General features: G+C 41.3%; 2 protein-coding genes across 2 annotated transcripts in view; one reads left to right on the top strand and one right to left on the bottom strand.

Annotated features, from left to right (window-relative positions):
- Positions 1–7,919, bottom strand: part of SAMD7 (sterile alpha motif domain containing 7) — a 91,142-nt gene extending 83,223 nt beyond the window's left edge. The window contains exons 1-2 of the mRNA XM_073674861.1: positions 7,717–7,919; positions 3,166–3,319 (exon numbers count right to left, since the gene is read on the bottom strand). The gene's annotated coding sequence lies outside the window, so the exon portion shown is untranslated. The remainder of the gene's footprint in view (positions 1–3,165; positions 3,320–7,716) is intronic.
- Positions 1–14,596, top strand: part of LRRC31 (leucine rich repeat containing 31) — a 53,600-nt gene that overhangs the window by 5,144 nt on the left and 33,860 nt on the right. The window contains exons 3-4 of the mRNA XM_073674858.1: positions 2,758–2,895; positions 5,372–5,539. Of these exons, the coding sequence (XP_073530959.1) occupies positions 2,758–2,895; positions 5,372–5,539 (306 nt within the window). The remainder of the gene's footprint in view (positions 1–2,757; positions 2,896–5,371; positions 5,540–14,596) is intronic.

The following is a 14,596-nucleotide window of genomic DNA, read 5'->3' as shown; positions in this document are numbered from 1 at the left end:
TCTATCTATCTATTATCTATCTATCTATCTATCTATCCATATATCTATCTATCTATCTATCCGTATATCTATATATCTATTATCTATCTATCTATCTATCCATATATCTATCTATCTATCTATCTATCTATCCTTTTTCAACATTCTTCTTCATGACCCCAGCCTGTAGCGCCAGCACGTGGCTGCAGATAGAATTCAGACATTCCTGCTAATATATAACTATATATTAACTCTGAACCATAGACATTATGAATCAGGCAGAGGCTGTGTTTTTCCAGCCGTGTATGTTTTATTCTCAATCGCCGTGGCATTTCAGAGAAAAAGTACTTTGAAAAGCCGGCCGAGTATTGACAGGTCTCCCTACAGAAACACACACAAGTAGAGACCTGTCAGTCTAGGGGAGTGGGGCAGGCTGACACCACCGGGAACCAGCCTTGGACTAGTAATCAAAGACACATAGTTCCCGGACGGCTTTTCAAAGTATGTCTTCTCAAAACATACATGGCTGCGATATAGATTCATGCTGCTCATATTTCTGGCACCATGAATGAATTGACAGGTTCATTAAATAGCTGTAACTACCAGACTTAGGCCCCGATTCATCAAGAGCGGCGTTTTTCTCTCTGGTCTTGATGAGGGGGTGGGATGTAGTATGAGGCGCAGGATTTATTAAGAAGTGCACACTTCTTAATGAATCAAGTCAAAGCATGAAGTGGCGTGTGACTCCTTGTGCGCCTTGTCACAAATCTTACTCCAGTCAGTGACTGAAGTAAGATTTCTGACATAAGGAACACCACCGTTGTCATGAATTTGACGAGCAGGGGTCACCACACCCTGTCACGCCCCAGCTCTGCCCACTTTGTCGCAGCTGGGCGAAACCCAGTGTTGCACAAAAATTTCACAACTTTTCAAAGCGATTTAATCACTTTGATGAATCGGGGTCTATGGTTGCAGATCTTGAAGCAAAATATGGGTCCATCATATAACTGCTAATAATTTGGGAACAATCTATTCACTATTTTAAAACATAGGAAATAAATTAAAATAATAAAGTTCCACCCAACATATTATTGCAGTAAAGCGGTACCCAAGATATTAATATACAGTGACATGTAACCTTGGTCAAAGTTATCTGAGCACACAGATCTCCAAGGGTGCCCAAACTTTTGCTTTGGCCCATTTTTCTTTTTTTAATTTTTAAAATGTAAAACATAAGAATTTTTTTTTTTAGAGATCATTTCAGCTTCAACTTGCTTAACTGTTCACAATAACAGTAATTTTGACGAGGGGTGCCCAAACTTTTACATGCCACTGTATTATATATTGTACCAGTGTCACTGATTATACCAGCCTAATCCACTTATTGGGGGAGGGTGGTATAACACAGAATCCTGCAAAACTACTATAGTGTGGGGCAGGGGCAGCGTGGGGAACCCCTATCTTGCTCACCATGGGTAAGTTATTAGCAGTCATTGTGATCTAGACTTTCTTCCTACTATATTGGAGCGCTATGATGGGTAGCTCATACTACATGTCTCTCTGTTTCTCATCTTCCGGCTAGATCATACTTTGTGCAATATACTTGTTATATTTATTGATATACACTTTGCTGGTTGATACATTATAAATTATTGTAGACATATTCTATTCAGTTTTGCCCATTGGTTTGTGCCTATATGCCCATTTCCATGTGATACAGACTACATGGTTAGGTAAATAAACAAAAAAAGCAGCCTCACCGTGTCCTCTTTGTATAGCTCAGTCCGTTTTGCAATGCTGTGGGTCTCCAACCAATAGCCGTGACTTAAGGCTTCACATAAGAAAAATAAATTTGGTGAGTCCCAAGAATAATTAAAATCCTCAATTTATTAGAAAATAATTAAAAGATCATACAGGTTGGGGATACAACCTGTATGATCTTTAAATTATTTTCTAATAAATTGAGGATTTGAATTATTCTTGGGACTCACCAAATTTATTTTTCTTACATGGTTAGGTGTTTCCCCTTAGTATTCCTCCTATACTAGACCTCATCTTTATATGCTATGTATTTTTTGATGTATTCTCATCAATAAAAAATGCTGTTTTTATTATATTTTGTCATTCATGGCTACTCCATGTTTGTTTTTTCTTGTGTTCATAAATTTTGGGAGTACGCCACCTACTTATGATTTTCTTTACTACTATGAGGGAACTTAACAGTCCTTATGGTTCCCAACCACCATGATATATTATGTGCCTTTTGAATATTTGTCTAAAACTACTACAGTTGGTGGATTAGTAGGAAATTGAACATTAAATGGTTTAAGGCAAGATATTAAAGCCACTTTTTCTGGATCAGAGGGTGTCCCAGTGGTTGGACCTCCACTGATTAGTCTGCAAAGTTGCACTGTTCAGAGTTGCCCTGTAGTCATTCCATACAACCAGAAAAGTGTGCGACCTCACACACAACCAAAGCCATAACACAATGGCAGAGCTATCCTATGCAGGGTTGCATTAATAGGGTGATGCCGCATGTGAATGTGTTTTCTGATTTTCTCCCAACAAAGTCATTAAATCCATCAGTAGGGATCCATGTAAGCAATCCATATGAGCACCATATTCCATACTCCACATGAATTCATATGAAGCTGGAAATTATTTAGAACTCATATTGTATCTGTATAGAACACCGTGTAGAAAGAGACAGTTCAGAATGATTGCACATCTGTAGTATTGATGTCTGATATGACTGTGTGCATATTGTGCATTACACAGAAGAGGATGAGCTGGATTCAGAAACATCTGGATGGTTGAAGGTAAAGGAGTTTATGGAGAAGTTTGGTAAAAAAGCAGAATATCAGTTTATAAACCTGAATAACTGTGGTCTGACAGCTACTGGCATAAAAGAACTTGGTAAGTAAAACAGTTTACTGCATTAATGATCTAAAATGTCAGCGAATTCTCCTGTATTAGATTTCATCTTACTTAGCAATACTGCCTGCACGTTTTATATTACAAAGCATCACTTACATGGGCAGTAAGGCTACATTCACACACAGATTTTAGAGGCATATGCACAGCTGGTCATTTTTATATAGGAATACTTATATTCATTATTTTGAGAAATTTCTGATAGATTTTCTTAGGTGGAATCCTCTTGAAAAGAAAGTCGTGTGCCCTTACCCTTATGGTTTCCTGAGGTGAGTCATCTTCCGGAGGCGGCTTTGCCGTTGTTCTGGTATAAGTTTTCACTCTATACTGTTAAGTATAGAGAGCGGGCAGCTTCCACTAGGAATGAGCATGTCACTTCTTTTAACTGCGTCACGGTTTCCAAATCCTGAAGAGGTAAAAAGAAGTAACATAAGACTGACCTTCTGCACAGCAATGTTGTTTTGACATTGCTGTGCATTATGTTTATTCTATGGGGTGGTTTTGTGGCACTTTTTTAAGTGGATTATGTGCGGAACCAGTCTGAAAAACACGCCGTGTGTACATATCCTTAGGGTATGTGGACGCTGTGCCATTTAGACACTGGCACAGTCACCAATGTTTCCTATGGTTTATGGAAAACCCCCCCATAAAGTGAACATTGTGCATAGCTATGACAAAACAATATTGCTGTTCTTATGTCACTTCTTTTAACCTCTTCAAGTTTCAGAAACCCTAAAGCGGGTAAAAGAAGTGACATGCTCTTTTTCCAGAAGGTGCCCGCTCTCTATACATCACAGTATAGAGTGAAAGCCACCGGTGGTGGAGCCGCAGTAAGAACGACGGCTCAACCATCAGTAAAGCCGCCTCAGAAAAATGACTGTACAGTAAGGGTATACAGTGGAGCGCCATCCTGTGCTTGAAGGATGAATACCCCACATGTAGTGATGCTACATAATGCAGCTTCATAAGGGGTGAGTTCTCCCTCCTCACCATCACTCCTGATAGATTTCATTAATGTATGTCTGTTCTGTGGGGGCTATTTGTGGAATATTTCTGTGGCACCCTAATGGTATTATAGTGGTACCTGTCCTTTTTTCAGTGTAAGTGCAGGTGAAGTTCATAAAAATCAAGTATTTTTAAGTCACAGATAAGAGCAATCAGCAGTAAAACGTGTTTTGCTTTATGGTTTTTAGCCTAGTGGCAGACTACCGCCCCTTGTCAGCATTATGATAACCCTGAGAAAAATGGTAGTTATGATTAAGTAACCCATGACAATGTGTATTATTAAACTTTATAAATGTTAATAACAGCTATAATCAATATCAGGGTTGTTGAGATATGCGAGTAAAATAAAGGGGGAAAGCAGAGAGAGGAGAGGGGGTGGAAGGGAAAGGGTTGGGTCATAGATCATAGATCCCTCCTCCGGGCAGACCGGACTTAGGATTGAGACCCATTCACCCAAGAGTCCAAGTCTGGTGTTTCCCTGAACACGATCCAGGGGGCCCAGGTTTATTAATCTTATCTGTATCTCCGGTGATTTGACCAATCAATTGCTCCATTCTGTAAATATTATTAAGTTCTGATACAAATTCCAAACGTGGTGGCAATTTTTCTTGTTTCCAATACTGAGGAATCAGGTTCCTAGCCACCGTGAGAAAGTGTCTAAGGAGACCCTTCTTGAATTTTGAGATCGAGATGTCACTTAGAGATACTAAAGCTAGTTCCATTGAGGGTTGGACCTTATACAAAAAGAGTTTGTTATACAATTCGAAAATTGCCATCCACAATTTTTTGATGGGTGTACATGCCCACTAGATGTGTGCGTAAGAACCTTTTTCTTCTAGGCATCTGCAGCAAGTGTCTGGAGTAGTTGAAAACAAAGAGTGGATGGCGGAAGGGCATCTATACCATCTTGATAAAACCTTATAGCTCCTCTCCTGTGATACTGAGCACAATGAGGACCTGAATGACATTGCTGATCTTTTAATAAATGTTTATAAGGGCACAGCCAGACAGCCGTATACATCAGACCGAGAACATAGCGCAGAGCACAGTCTGGCGGGTGCCTATCCCGACTCAAGTGTGACAGCTTCATGTATTTCTATGCTGCTGTCCCTCTAAGGTTGGGACACCAACTGGCCAGTTCTCAGCCCGATTTATATGGCTATCTGACTGTGCCCCAAGTCTGATAACCCCATTTATTATTTTTCCATACCTGCATTACACTTTTATCTATGAATGGCTTTTTTACCAGCCACATTTTGGATGCAGTCATCTTACATAGCTAGGCTACTGAGAAGACGATTGATACAAAATGTAAGAAATGCCAATAAGAAGGAAGGCTGCCAGAAAAAGAGGTGCAGAGCAGAGATGATTGTAAATTTATCAATATATCTCTTCATAAGTAATTAAAGGACAAATTTGCTCCTTCTAGCTGTATACTTCTGTCTTCCTTTAGGTTCATTGATGCCATTTATGCCCGATGCAGAAGAAATTGACCTTTCTTGGAATGAGTTGGTTGGTGGATCCATGATGTTGCTGACACCACACCTCGGTCACGTCAGTAGTTTAAGAATCCTGAGCCTAAGTAACTGTGGTCTGACAGTCAATGATGCTGGTGCTTTAGGTATGGCTTTCTGGGATGGGCATGACCAACCAGGTTACATATTAATTTTTTCAATCTTATGACTACATGTTATGTTGCTGCCACAATTTAATCTTTTCACCATGTTTGCTCACTTTTGGGACTCTTTCCGACCTCCCTGAATCATGTATGGGTTTTGTCCGTGATTTTCAGCAAAGTCTAGTGTGCTTTTCACATGTCTGTGTCTACGGGTCTGTGAAGATAACAGACAGCACTCGGATGTCATCAGTGTACAATCCGTGCACTGTCTGTGATTACATTTTAATAGATAGGAGAAGCTTTGCAATTAATATATATTTTTTTCTTTTCATACGTGAAAATTACTTGTGAAACAGTAGCGATAAAAGCTGGCACACTGACCAAACACTGATGAAACTTGGACGCAAAACACTGATGAAGGACAGTGTGTGTTTTTACATGTGAGAAAAATCATGGACGTCTGATCGAGGCCCTATGCATTTGCAAACATAAGATCGTCATTGTAAAATAAAAAGTTACACAATTTTAGAACATTCCTTCTGCATCAATTTATCATGGTCTTCAATATCTCTGCTACCAGTCATCCAATAGGAATCCCCATTATTTACTTCTGGATAACATAATCTGTCCTGGTCATATGACCAAAGTATGGTAATCTCTTTATGGTACCATAGTCTGAGCTGTGCCACATTGAGCTATATACCCATCTGTCCATTTTCAGGACAGATTTTAATCCTTCAGAAATAAACTGTTAAAGAATATGGGCAACTTTAGAATTTTTTTTTTGTTAAATGCATGTATTTGGGGCTAAAAAAAAATTATTTTTGCACTTGGGTTTTATTAAAAACGCTGCATTGTTTCCCTTCCATGGCTTCTATGTTGTACTGTCTGCAGAATGCATTATCTGGGAATCCATCATGAGCTCGTTCTCATTGGAGAGTTTGTGACTCTTCTACTTGTCTTTTTCTGAGCAAATCTGTGCAGCATTATGATCACAAATCACACCAGAGTTGAGCTTTTTGGTCATAAAAATGAACTTAGAGGAGTTCAGGAAAAGACAGATAAGAGTTACAAACTCTGTCAGAATGAGTTGACTGACGGGTATTTAATTAACCCATTCTACAGCCAGAAATATCGGACAGTGCAACACATAGGTGTTAGAAAGCAAACGGTGCAAAATTAACGAAACCCAATTGCAAAAAGCGATTTTTAGCCCAAAATGCATGCTTTTAAGTAAAATAAAATGCCCTCAGCGTGTCTATATCCTTTATAGAGAATCTATCAGCAGGATTTAACCCCCAAACTATTTATATGCACATGCAGCTCTTTCAAGGACAAGTCCAGCAATACCTTTACATGGCCAGTCTGTTCCTCCATTATTGACAAATCGGCATTTGAATTGATATGCAAGTGAGGCTGTAGATCTGAAGCCCCTGTCACTCCAGCTCTATTCCCCGCCTCCTCCTGTTTAACTGATAGCCTCTATACTGTAAGACTTCAGGCAAATTAGCCATTAGTCAAGTAAGAGGAGGCAGTGCTATACAGGGGATAGAGCTGGAGTGACAGAGGCTTCAGACATACAGCCTCATTTTCATACTAATTCAAACACTGATTTCTCAGCAATAGAGAAACAGACTGGCATATAAATAGTTTGGGGTGTGAAATCCAGCAGGTTCCCTTTAGGCTACGTTCAGTATTTTAATTCAGTATCTGTAAGCCAATACCAGGAGTGGGACAATCAGAGGAAAAGTTTCATAGAAATACGTCACCTGGTTTTGGCTTACAAATACTGAGGTAAAATACTGACCAAATACTGAACGTGTGAACGTGGCCTAGATGTAAACAAGAATCCTCCTTTTTAAAACCAGCAAGCAGAGGTATTCAAAATGGTCGAAAAATTAAAATAAAATATATAACTTATTATAAGGGCGCGGTTAGACCGCCGTATAACACGGACGACGATTGCATCACAATCCTCGGACTGGCCGTTGGCTCTCCTGACCTGAGCGTGACAGAATGTATTTCTATACAGCTGTCATGCTTGACTCAGGAGAGCCGCCGGCCAGTCCGAGCATTGCGATGTGATCGTCGTCCGTGTTATACGGCCGTTTGAATGCGCTCTGAAGGTGACCAAATATATCTATGATCCGGCACACATACTGTATGTCTATAAAACTTACCATATGGAAAAAACCTTTGATCCTATGTGCTCAGTTCTTGGCAAACAAGAAATTCCATTAATATGTCTTTTGTAATTTGTGTCACTATTCCTTATTGATTGCAAACCCTTCCAAACACTTTTTGTACTAGCCAGTCGTATGTGGCTTTGCCAGCCGCTCTAGCTCCACAATAACACTGGACAGACTGGTATGTGCTTTCCTTGTGAAATAATAATGATAATAATTACATCACTTCCTTATGAGAAAACGGAAAGTGGAGGCCGAGACTTTATTACCGTCTCTCCATATGCATGTGTTTACATTCGAGGTGTGGGAGACGCATCATTTTCATTACTCAGAATAATCAACATGTTCCAATCGCCTCCCTAAAAATAAATATATGGATGGATTACTCGGCGCTGCTTTCTGCTTGTCAGTTTACTTTGGCTTCAGATATTTTGTATTTTAAGAAGCAGGTTATTGAAAATATATAAATACGAGCATAAGAATTAAGTTTGCTAGGCTACGTTCACACTACCATATTTTTGGAAAAAGTCTGTGGAAAAAAATGGACAGCACTTGATCCAATGTTCAGATGGCCGTCTTTTTTACACGGAATTGCATCGTGCACTAGTCTCTTCAGTATAAGATTCGCCTATACAATTCTATAGGTGTGCAAAAACAATCGGATCCCATGCGGACCAAACATATTGCACCCGATTTTTACCAATATATTACCATTATTAACATAGGAAACTGTATTTGGTCTTGGAAATTTTAATCACTGCTGATGTATAAAAATGAATGCCACACAGATTGCATACAGATAACAATAAAGCTGACAAAATGGATGAAAAATCGTCCGTTTTTGTCTGCATGAAATTTGTACGATGTTTATATGCTCATGTGAACTTAGCCTAAGGCCATGTTCACGTGTTAAGTATTTGGTCAGTATTTTACATGCAGAAGTGGTGATGTGTTTCTATTATACTTTTCCTCTGATTGTTCCATTCCTGGTTTTGGTTTACAAATACTGATGTAAGATATTGGCCAAATACTGAAAAAATAACTTAAAAAACAATGAGTTTTTCAAGTGGAAACCACTTCAAGAAATACAGTTATATGAAAAAGTTTGGGCACCCCTATTAATCTTAAGCTTAATGTTTTATAAAAATTGGTGTTTTTGCAACAGCTATTTCAGTTTGATATATGTAATAACTGTTGGACACAGTAATGTTTCTGCCTTGAAATGAGGTTTATTGTACTAACAGAAAATGTGCAATCTGCATTCAAACAGAATTTAACTGCTTCAAGGTTCAGAAAACCGAAGTGACAAGCTCCACAAATCAGTCCTGGACTAGAATAAGATTTGTGGTGAGGTGCACACCAATTGTCAGGTATGCACCTCTTAATATAATACAGGAGCATCTGACTCCAGCGCGCCTCCTTATCAAAATTGGCATGATAAGGAGGTTGAGAATACAGTATATCCTCAACCTAAAACTAATGGCCACAGGCTATGTTTTCTTTTTCTGAAGCATCTCCTGAAGTGTTTTTTTTTTGTAGCCTTTTGATTTGACAGTGACCAGTTTAGAACAGATTCCAGCAGGACCCACTGCAATGATATGACATGCACTTTTTTCCCATTAGATATTTTTCAAAACCTCTTCCGGAAAAAAATACCCTTAAACTCCTCTTATATGAACAGCAATATGGATTTCCCATAGAAATGAATAGAAAAAGTTTTCTAATCATTTTTAAAAAGGATCCGCTCCAAAAGATTCCTCAAAAAATTCCATGTGAATGTAAGGTGCCCCAGTGAGGTAGTCGTGGGCAAGCTGTAGCCCATACTCACTCTGACACCCTGCAGGCAAAGTGTGTCCAGTCCCTCTGATGTGCTGCAGTGTATGTGGTGCTTTCCACGTACTTCTGACCAGTCGGTCGCATCTGTCTCCAGGCATTTCTCTTCTGGGACCAGGGCAGCAATGAATTCAGAGGACACAAGGTTCATAACAATAACTGTGACTTTACTTGGGAAGTAGGAATATATACACTATTTGCAAGCAGATATAAAGGATAAGGCCCAACGGGTTGTCATCTTTCCCACAGGTACTTGATACTTCAGCCTTGGTTCCCAGTTTAGCATCTCTGTTATGTTATTTTCTAGCCCTAGAGAATCTTCCTCACCAGTGACAGTATGTCCAGATCCTAGTCCTCTCCATGTCCTAGACTTGAGTCCTAACTTCTGATGCAGCCTGCAGACAGAATATGCCCCCGGGTCCTCAATGACTCTCTTGAGTTTCCCAGGCCGGCAAAGGGGACTCTTGTGGAGAGACTCTTTAGCCTGCTGATCCGCTGTCTGAGATACGGGGCCCATGTTTACGGAGCCTGTCTGACTTGTCCCAGGTATTATACACTAATGGCTATTGACTTCCTGCTTCTGGAAACTAACCAAAGATTTCCTCAAGTGCCCACCCTATATGGGCTGTCCTCACACACAGTTAACTCTCTCACTGCCCTAAATGCCTGCAATGCTACTGGCAAACTTCACCTGTCATCTGCATTCTAGACAGTGGCATCTTGTGGCTTGTTGCTAATACTACAACCCACAAGGAAACATATCAGGAACAAAACGTTTATTCACATCCTATGCTCAACCATAGCTCTGGGTTCCCACTCCCTCTACTGGGCTCGATTATCACAGCTAACCCCTTAACTGGGACTAACTGAATCCCAAAGAGATCTAACTGTCGGGAACATACTCTTTAACCCTTCTAGTGCCAGAGGGAAGTTACTTCCTTCCCCACTACTACATGAACATAGCCTGATGGACATGACTGAGCTGTGGATATGGAGCCCGTATGGTAAAACAACAAAGTCAACTGTGCCACATGATGCCACCATTAACATATGAAAAGTGGCAAAGGGTTGGTTCGCACAACCAATTTCTCCACATATGAGAAAAACGGACCAATTATTCTAATCAGACTTTGGTCAGAGTTTGATCAGAATGGGATCAGTTTTTCTCTTATGTAGAGCGAAAAAAAAAAGTTTCTCCACCTTGTCCTTTCTGTCAGTCCGTGAAAATCAGACAGCACTTGGATGTTATCCCATGGACTTGCATTGCCGATTTTCATCTGACCACTTGGACATGTCTCTAATTTCTTCCGAGGAGTCTCTAATTTCTTCCGAGGGCCACTTGGTCTGAGGAAAAAATCTGTTATGTGTACAGTCTAATAGAATTTCATAGTGTTATGGAGACCCTCTTTGTTTTAAGGAGAACTTTGGAATAGACAGCGAAGGGTCTTCACATTGCCAGTGAGATTCAAATTAAGATACTTCATCGATGAAGGAAGAGAGAAACAATACATGTGACATGCATTGTCAGCAGGTAGAGTCTTCTGGTGTGGCAACAAAGACTCGCCATATTTATTAGCTAGACAGAACAGAACTTCATTGTTACATACAACTGAACAGAAAACCGAAATAGACTTATAAGTTACAAACACATTTCCCTTGGCCCAGCATAAACCTTCTTGTCAAGGACTTCACAGGAAACAAGTATCTTAGTCAGACATTCCACAATGTAAAATCAGAAAACACTCAAGCAGACTTCAGACATAGCAAAAATATAAATTGTTTTTTCTAAATTAATAATGATATCTAGATAGTGTTGAGCGAGCACTAAAATGCTCGGGTGCTCGAAGCTCAGGCCGAGCTCACTGTGATACTCGGGTGCTCGACCCGAGCAACGAGCCCAATGTTAGTCTATGGGAGACCCGAACATTTTTGCGGCGGCTCCCTCGGCAGTCTAACAATAAAACGTTCAAAAACGAAAGTGAAAGTGCTTTCCTGTGAAATATGTTAACCCCTTAACGACCATGGGTCTTTCTGTTTTTGTGTTTTCCTTTTTTGCTCCCCTTCTTCCCAGAGCCAGAACTTTTTTAATTTTCGTTCAATATGGCCATGTGAGGGCTTATTTTTTGCGGGACGAGTTGTACTTTTAAACACAATCACTGGTTTTACCATATCGTGTGCTAAAAAATGGGAAAAAAATTCCAAGTGCAGTGAAACTGCAAAAAAAATGCAATTCCACAGTTGTTTTTTGGGTCCTTTTTTTTACCACGTTCACAGATTGCTAAAACTGACCTGCCATCATTATTTTCCAGGTCGTTACGAGTTCATAGACACCAAACATGTATAGGTTCTTTTTTATTTAAGTGGTGAAAAAAAAATCCAAAGCTTGCTAAAAAAAACAAAAAAAATGACGCCATTTTCCGAGACCCTTAGCTTCTCCATTTTTCGGGATCTGGGGCCAGGTGAGGGCTTATTTTTTGCGTGCCGGGCTGACGTTTTTATTGATACCATTTTGGGGTAGATCCGATGTTTTGATCGCCCGTTATTGCATTTTATTGCAAAGTTGTAGCGACCAAAAAACGTAATTCTGGCGTTTAAAATTTTTTTCTCGTTACGCCCTTTACTGATTGTATTAATTCTTCTTTTATATTGATAGATCGGGCGATTCTGAACGCGGCGATACCAAATATGTGTATGTGTTTTTTTTTTTATATATATATATATTTTATTTTGAATGGGGCGAAAGGGGGGTGACTTAAACTTTTATATATTTTTTATTTTTTTTAAAACTTTTTTTTTACACTTTCTGCTTGCTTCTATAGTCTCCAGAGGAGACTAGAAGCAGCAGTTGTCTGATTGCTTCTACTGCATACAAGCGATGAGCAGATCACTTGTATGCAGGAGAAATGCTCACTTGCTATGAGCGCTGACCACTAGGTGGCGCTCATAGCAATTGAGACATGACAACCACAGGCGTCTGCTGCAGACCCTGAGTTGTCATGCCCACCCATTGGTGACCCGCGATCACGTTATGGGGTCACTGATGGGCGGGGCTTAGGACTCCCGGAAGCGCGAGTTAAATGCCACTGTCAGAGATTTAACATGTTAACAGCTGCGGGTGGATTGCGATTCCAATAATCAGCTGACATGTGCTCGCTTCAGTGCGGGCTCACCGCCGGAGCCCCCGCTGAACCGGCCTTCCCGACCTGGTGCGTACTATTACTGACCAGGTCGGAAAGGGGTTAAGGAACATCCTTTCCAGGGTAAAGACTTGTGTATAAGGTAAAATAAATAACCAAAAACAAAAATACTCCTCCACACCTTGGGCTATGTTCACAAGTAGCATTTTTCATGCGTTTTTGCACGTTTGTATTGCTTTCAACCGTGACAAATGCATTCACCGGGAAATGTCATTTTAACATTTTACAACCTTATCTGGCCATGTGCTGTGTGACACATGTGCTAAAAAGATATGGGAACAGCATGGCGAAGACCCCTGGAAGCATCTCTGACACCCAGGTCACTGCCTAAAAGTGTGCCCATCAGAAGTGATCCTTGCCGCATCAGAAGATGCAGACTTGCAACTATCCCCGTGCAAGTCCTTGTCCCAGGGCAGTGTTCAATTGTACCTCCCCTATAACTTGCAATACAAGCGCAAGTATGCAGCCTGCCACCCACCCACCCCCAGGCTGCAATACCATACTGCTAGCTTACTTGCACTTGAAATTGGGCCTTTTAGGCATGTGGAGGTGGAATCTGGCCACCACGTCATGGCTGCGTCGGTAGCCTGGTATTCATACTCAGTCCCCAGCCGCCCGGCGGCCGGGTGTCCACGCTTGGTCCCCAGCCACCAGGGGGAGGCCGGGTGTCCATACTCAGTCCCCAGCCGCCCCGCGGCCCGGTGCCCACACACAGTCCCCAGACGCGTGGGGGTGGCCGGGTGTCCATAAACGGTCCCCAGCCGCCCCTATTTGTCCCGGTGCGCCTTATACACAAGCGCGCATGCCAAAACATTACCTGTGCCCTCCCCAGTGCATTTAGTGGGAAGGACAGCCTAACCACAAACACGTGGACAAGTGAATGTGGCCAGGAATGGTCCATCTCACTGACGCCTTCACACTGGGTTAATATTGTGGAAGCCGGGACACAGTTGGACACTGGGATGCAACATGTCCTCCAGACATAGAGGATTGCGGGTCCTGGGTCAATCAGGCTTCAACACAAAGTTCAGAAGGTAGACAGCAGCTGTGGTCGGCCTCCTACACAACGAGTAAATTATTCATGATCATGAGGCCATCCACCTCCTTAGCTTTCTGTTCCTTGGAATGCAAGCGCATGTATGTAGTAGCAGCTAGGCCTGAGGTGGTCAGCGTTTTGGCGCATATTCTACCTCCTTCGAGGATTGCTGGATGTTTTCCTGCTACTATCCCAGTTCTATGACTCCCGTTAAAACAAAGCTTCAGATGATGAATGATGGATGAGGTGGTGGCAAAGGAGAAAGAGCAGGAGGAACAGGGACCATTCACATCAATATCAGGCCAGCCAACCACACATGTCTTGTAGGATATGTTTCTGTACCAAAAGGAGCGGTTCAGCTACACAGTTATAAGGCATACAGTGAATGCAATGCCTACCAAAAATTTCGAGGCACTCCAATGCCCCTTGGAAGTGACATGGAGGTCAGAGGGCCTTAACTAAACCGTTTTTTCCATTTATAGCAACTGGGTCACCTGTACACTGTTGGCCTAAGCAGGGAATGGAAGGCTTTGCAAAAATTATTAGGCACTGCAATGCCCCTTGAAACAGACGTGGATTACAGCGTATTAAAAACCTTCTACCCATTATTGGGGAGTGGGTCTCCCTTAGTGTTCGCCTATGCATTGAAAAGCAAAAGCTGACAAAAATTAGGAGGAAATGCAATGCCCGTTGCAAGAGTCGTGGAGGTTAGAGGTAATTAAAAACAACATGTCAATGCCCCTTGGAAGAGCTGTGGAGTTCAGAGTGGTTTAACAAGACGGTTTTAATGCCCCTTAGAAGAGACGTG

Source organism: Phyllobates terribilis, unplaced genomic scaffold (genome assembly GCF_046119375.1).
Source record: "Phyllobates terribilis strain yellow unplaced genomic scaffold, ASM4611937v1 Scaffold_3__8_contigs__length_932513732, whole genome shotgun sequence".
NCBI classification, from domain to species: Eukaryota; Metazoa; Chordata; class Amphibia; order Anura; family Dendrobatidae; genus Phyllobates; species Phyllobates terribilis.
The sequence above is the reverse complement of the archived record's forward strand: the minus strand, read 5'-3'. Positions and strand labels throughout refer to the sequence as shown.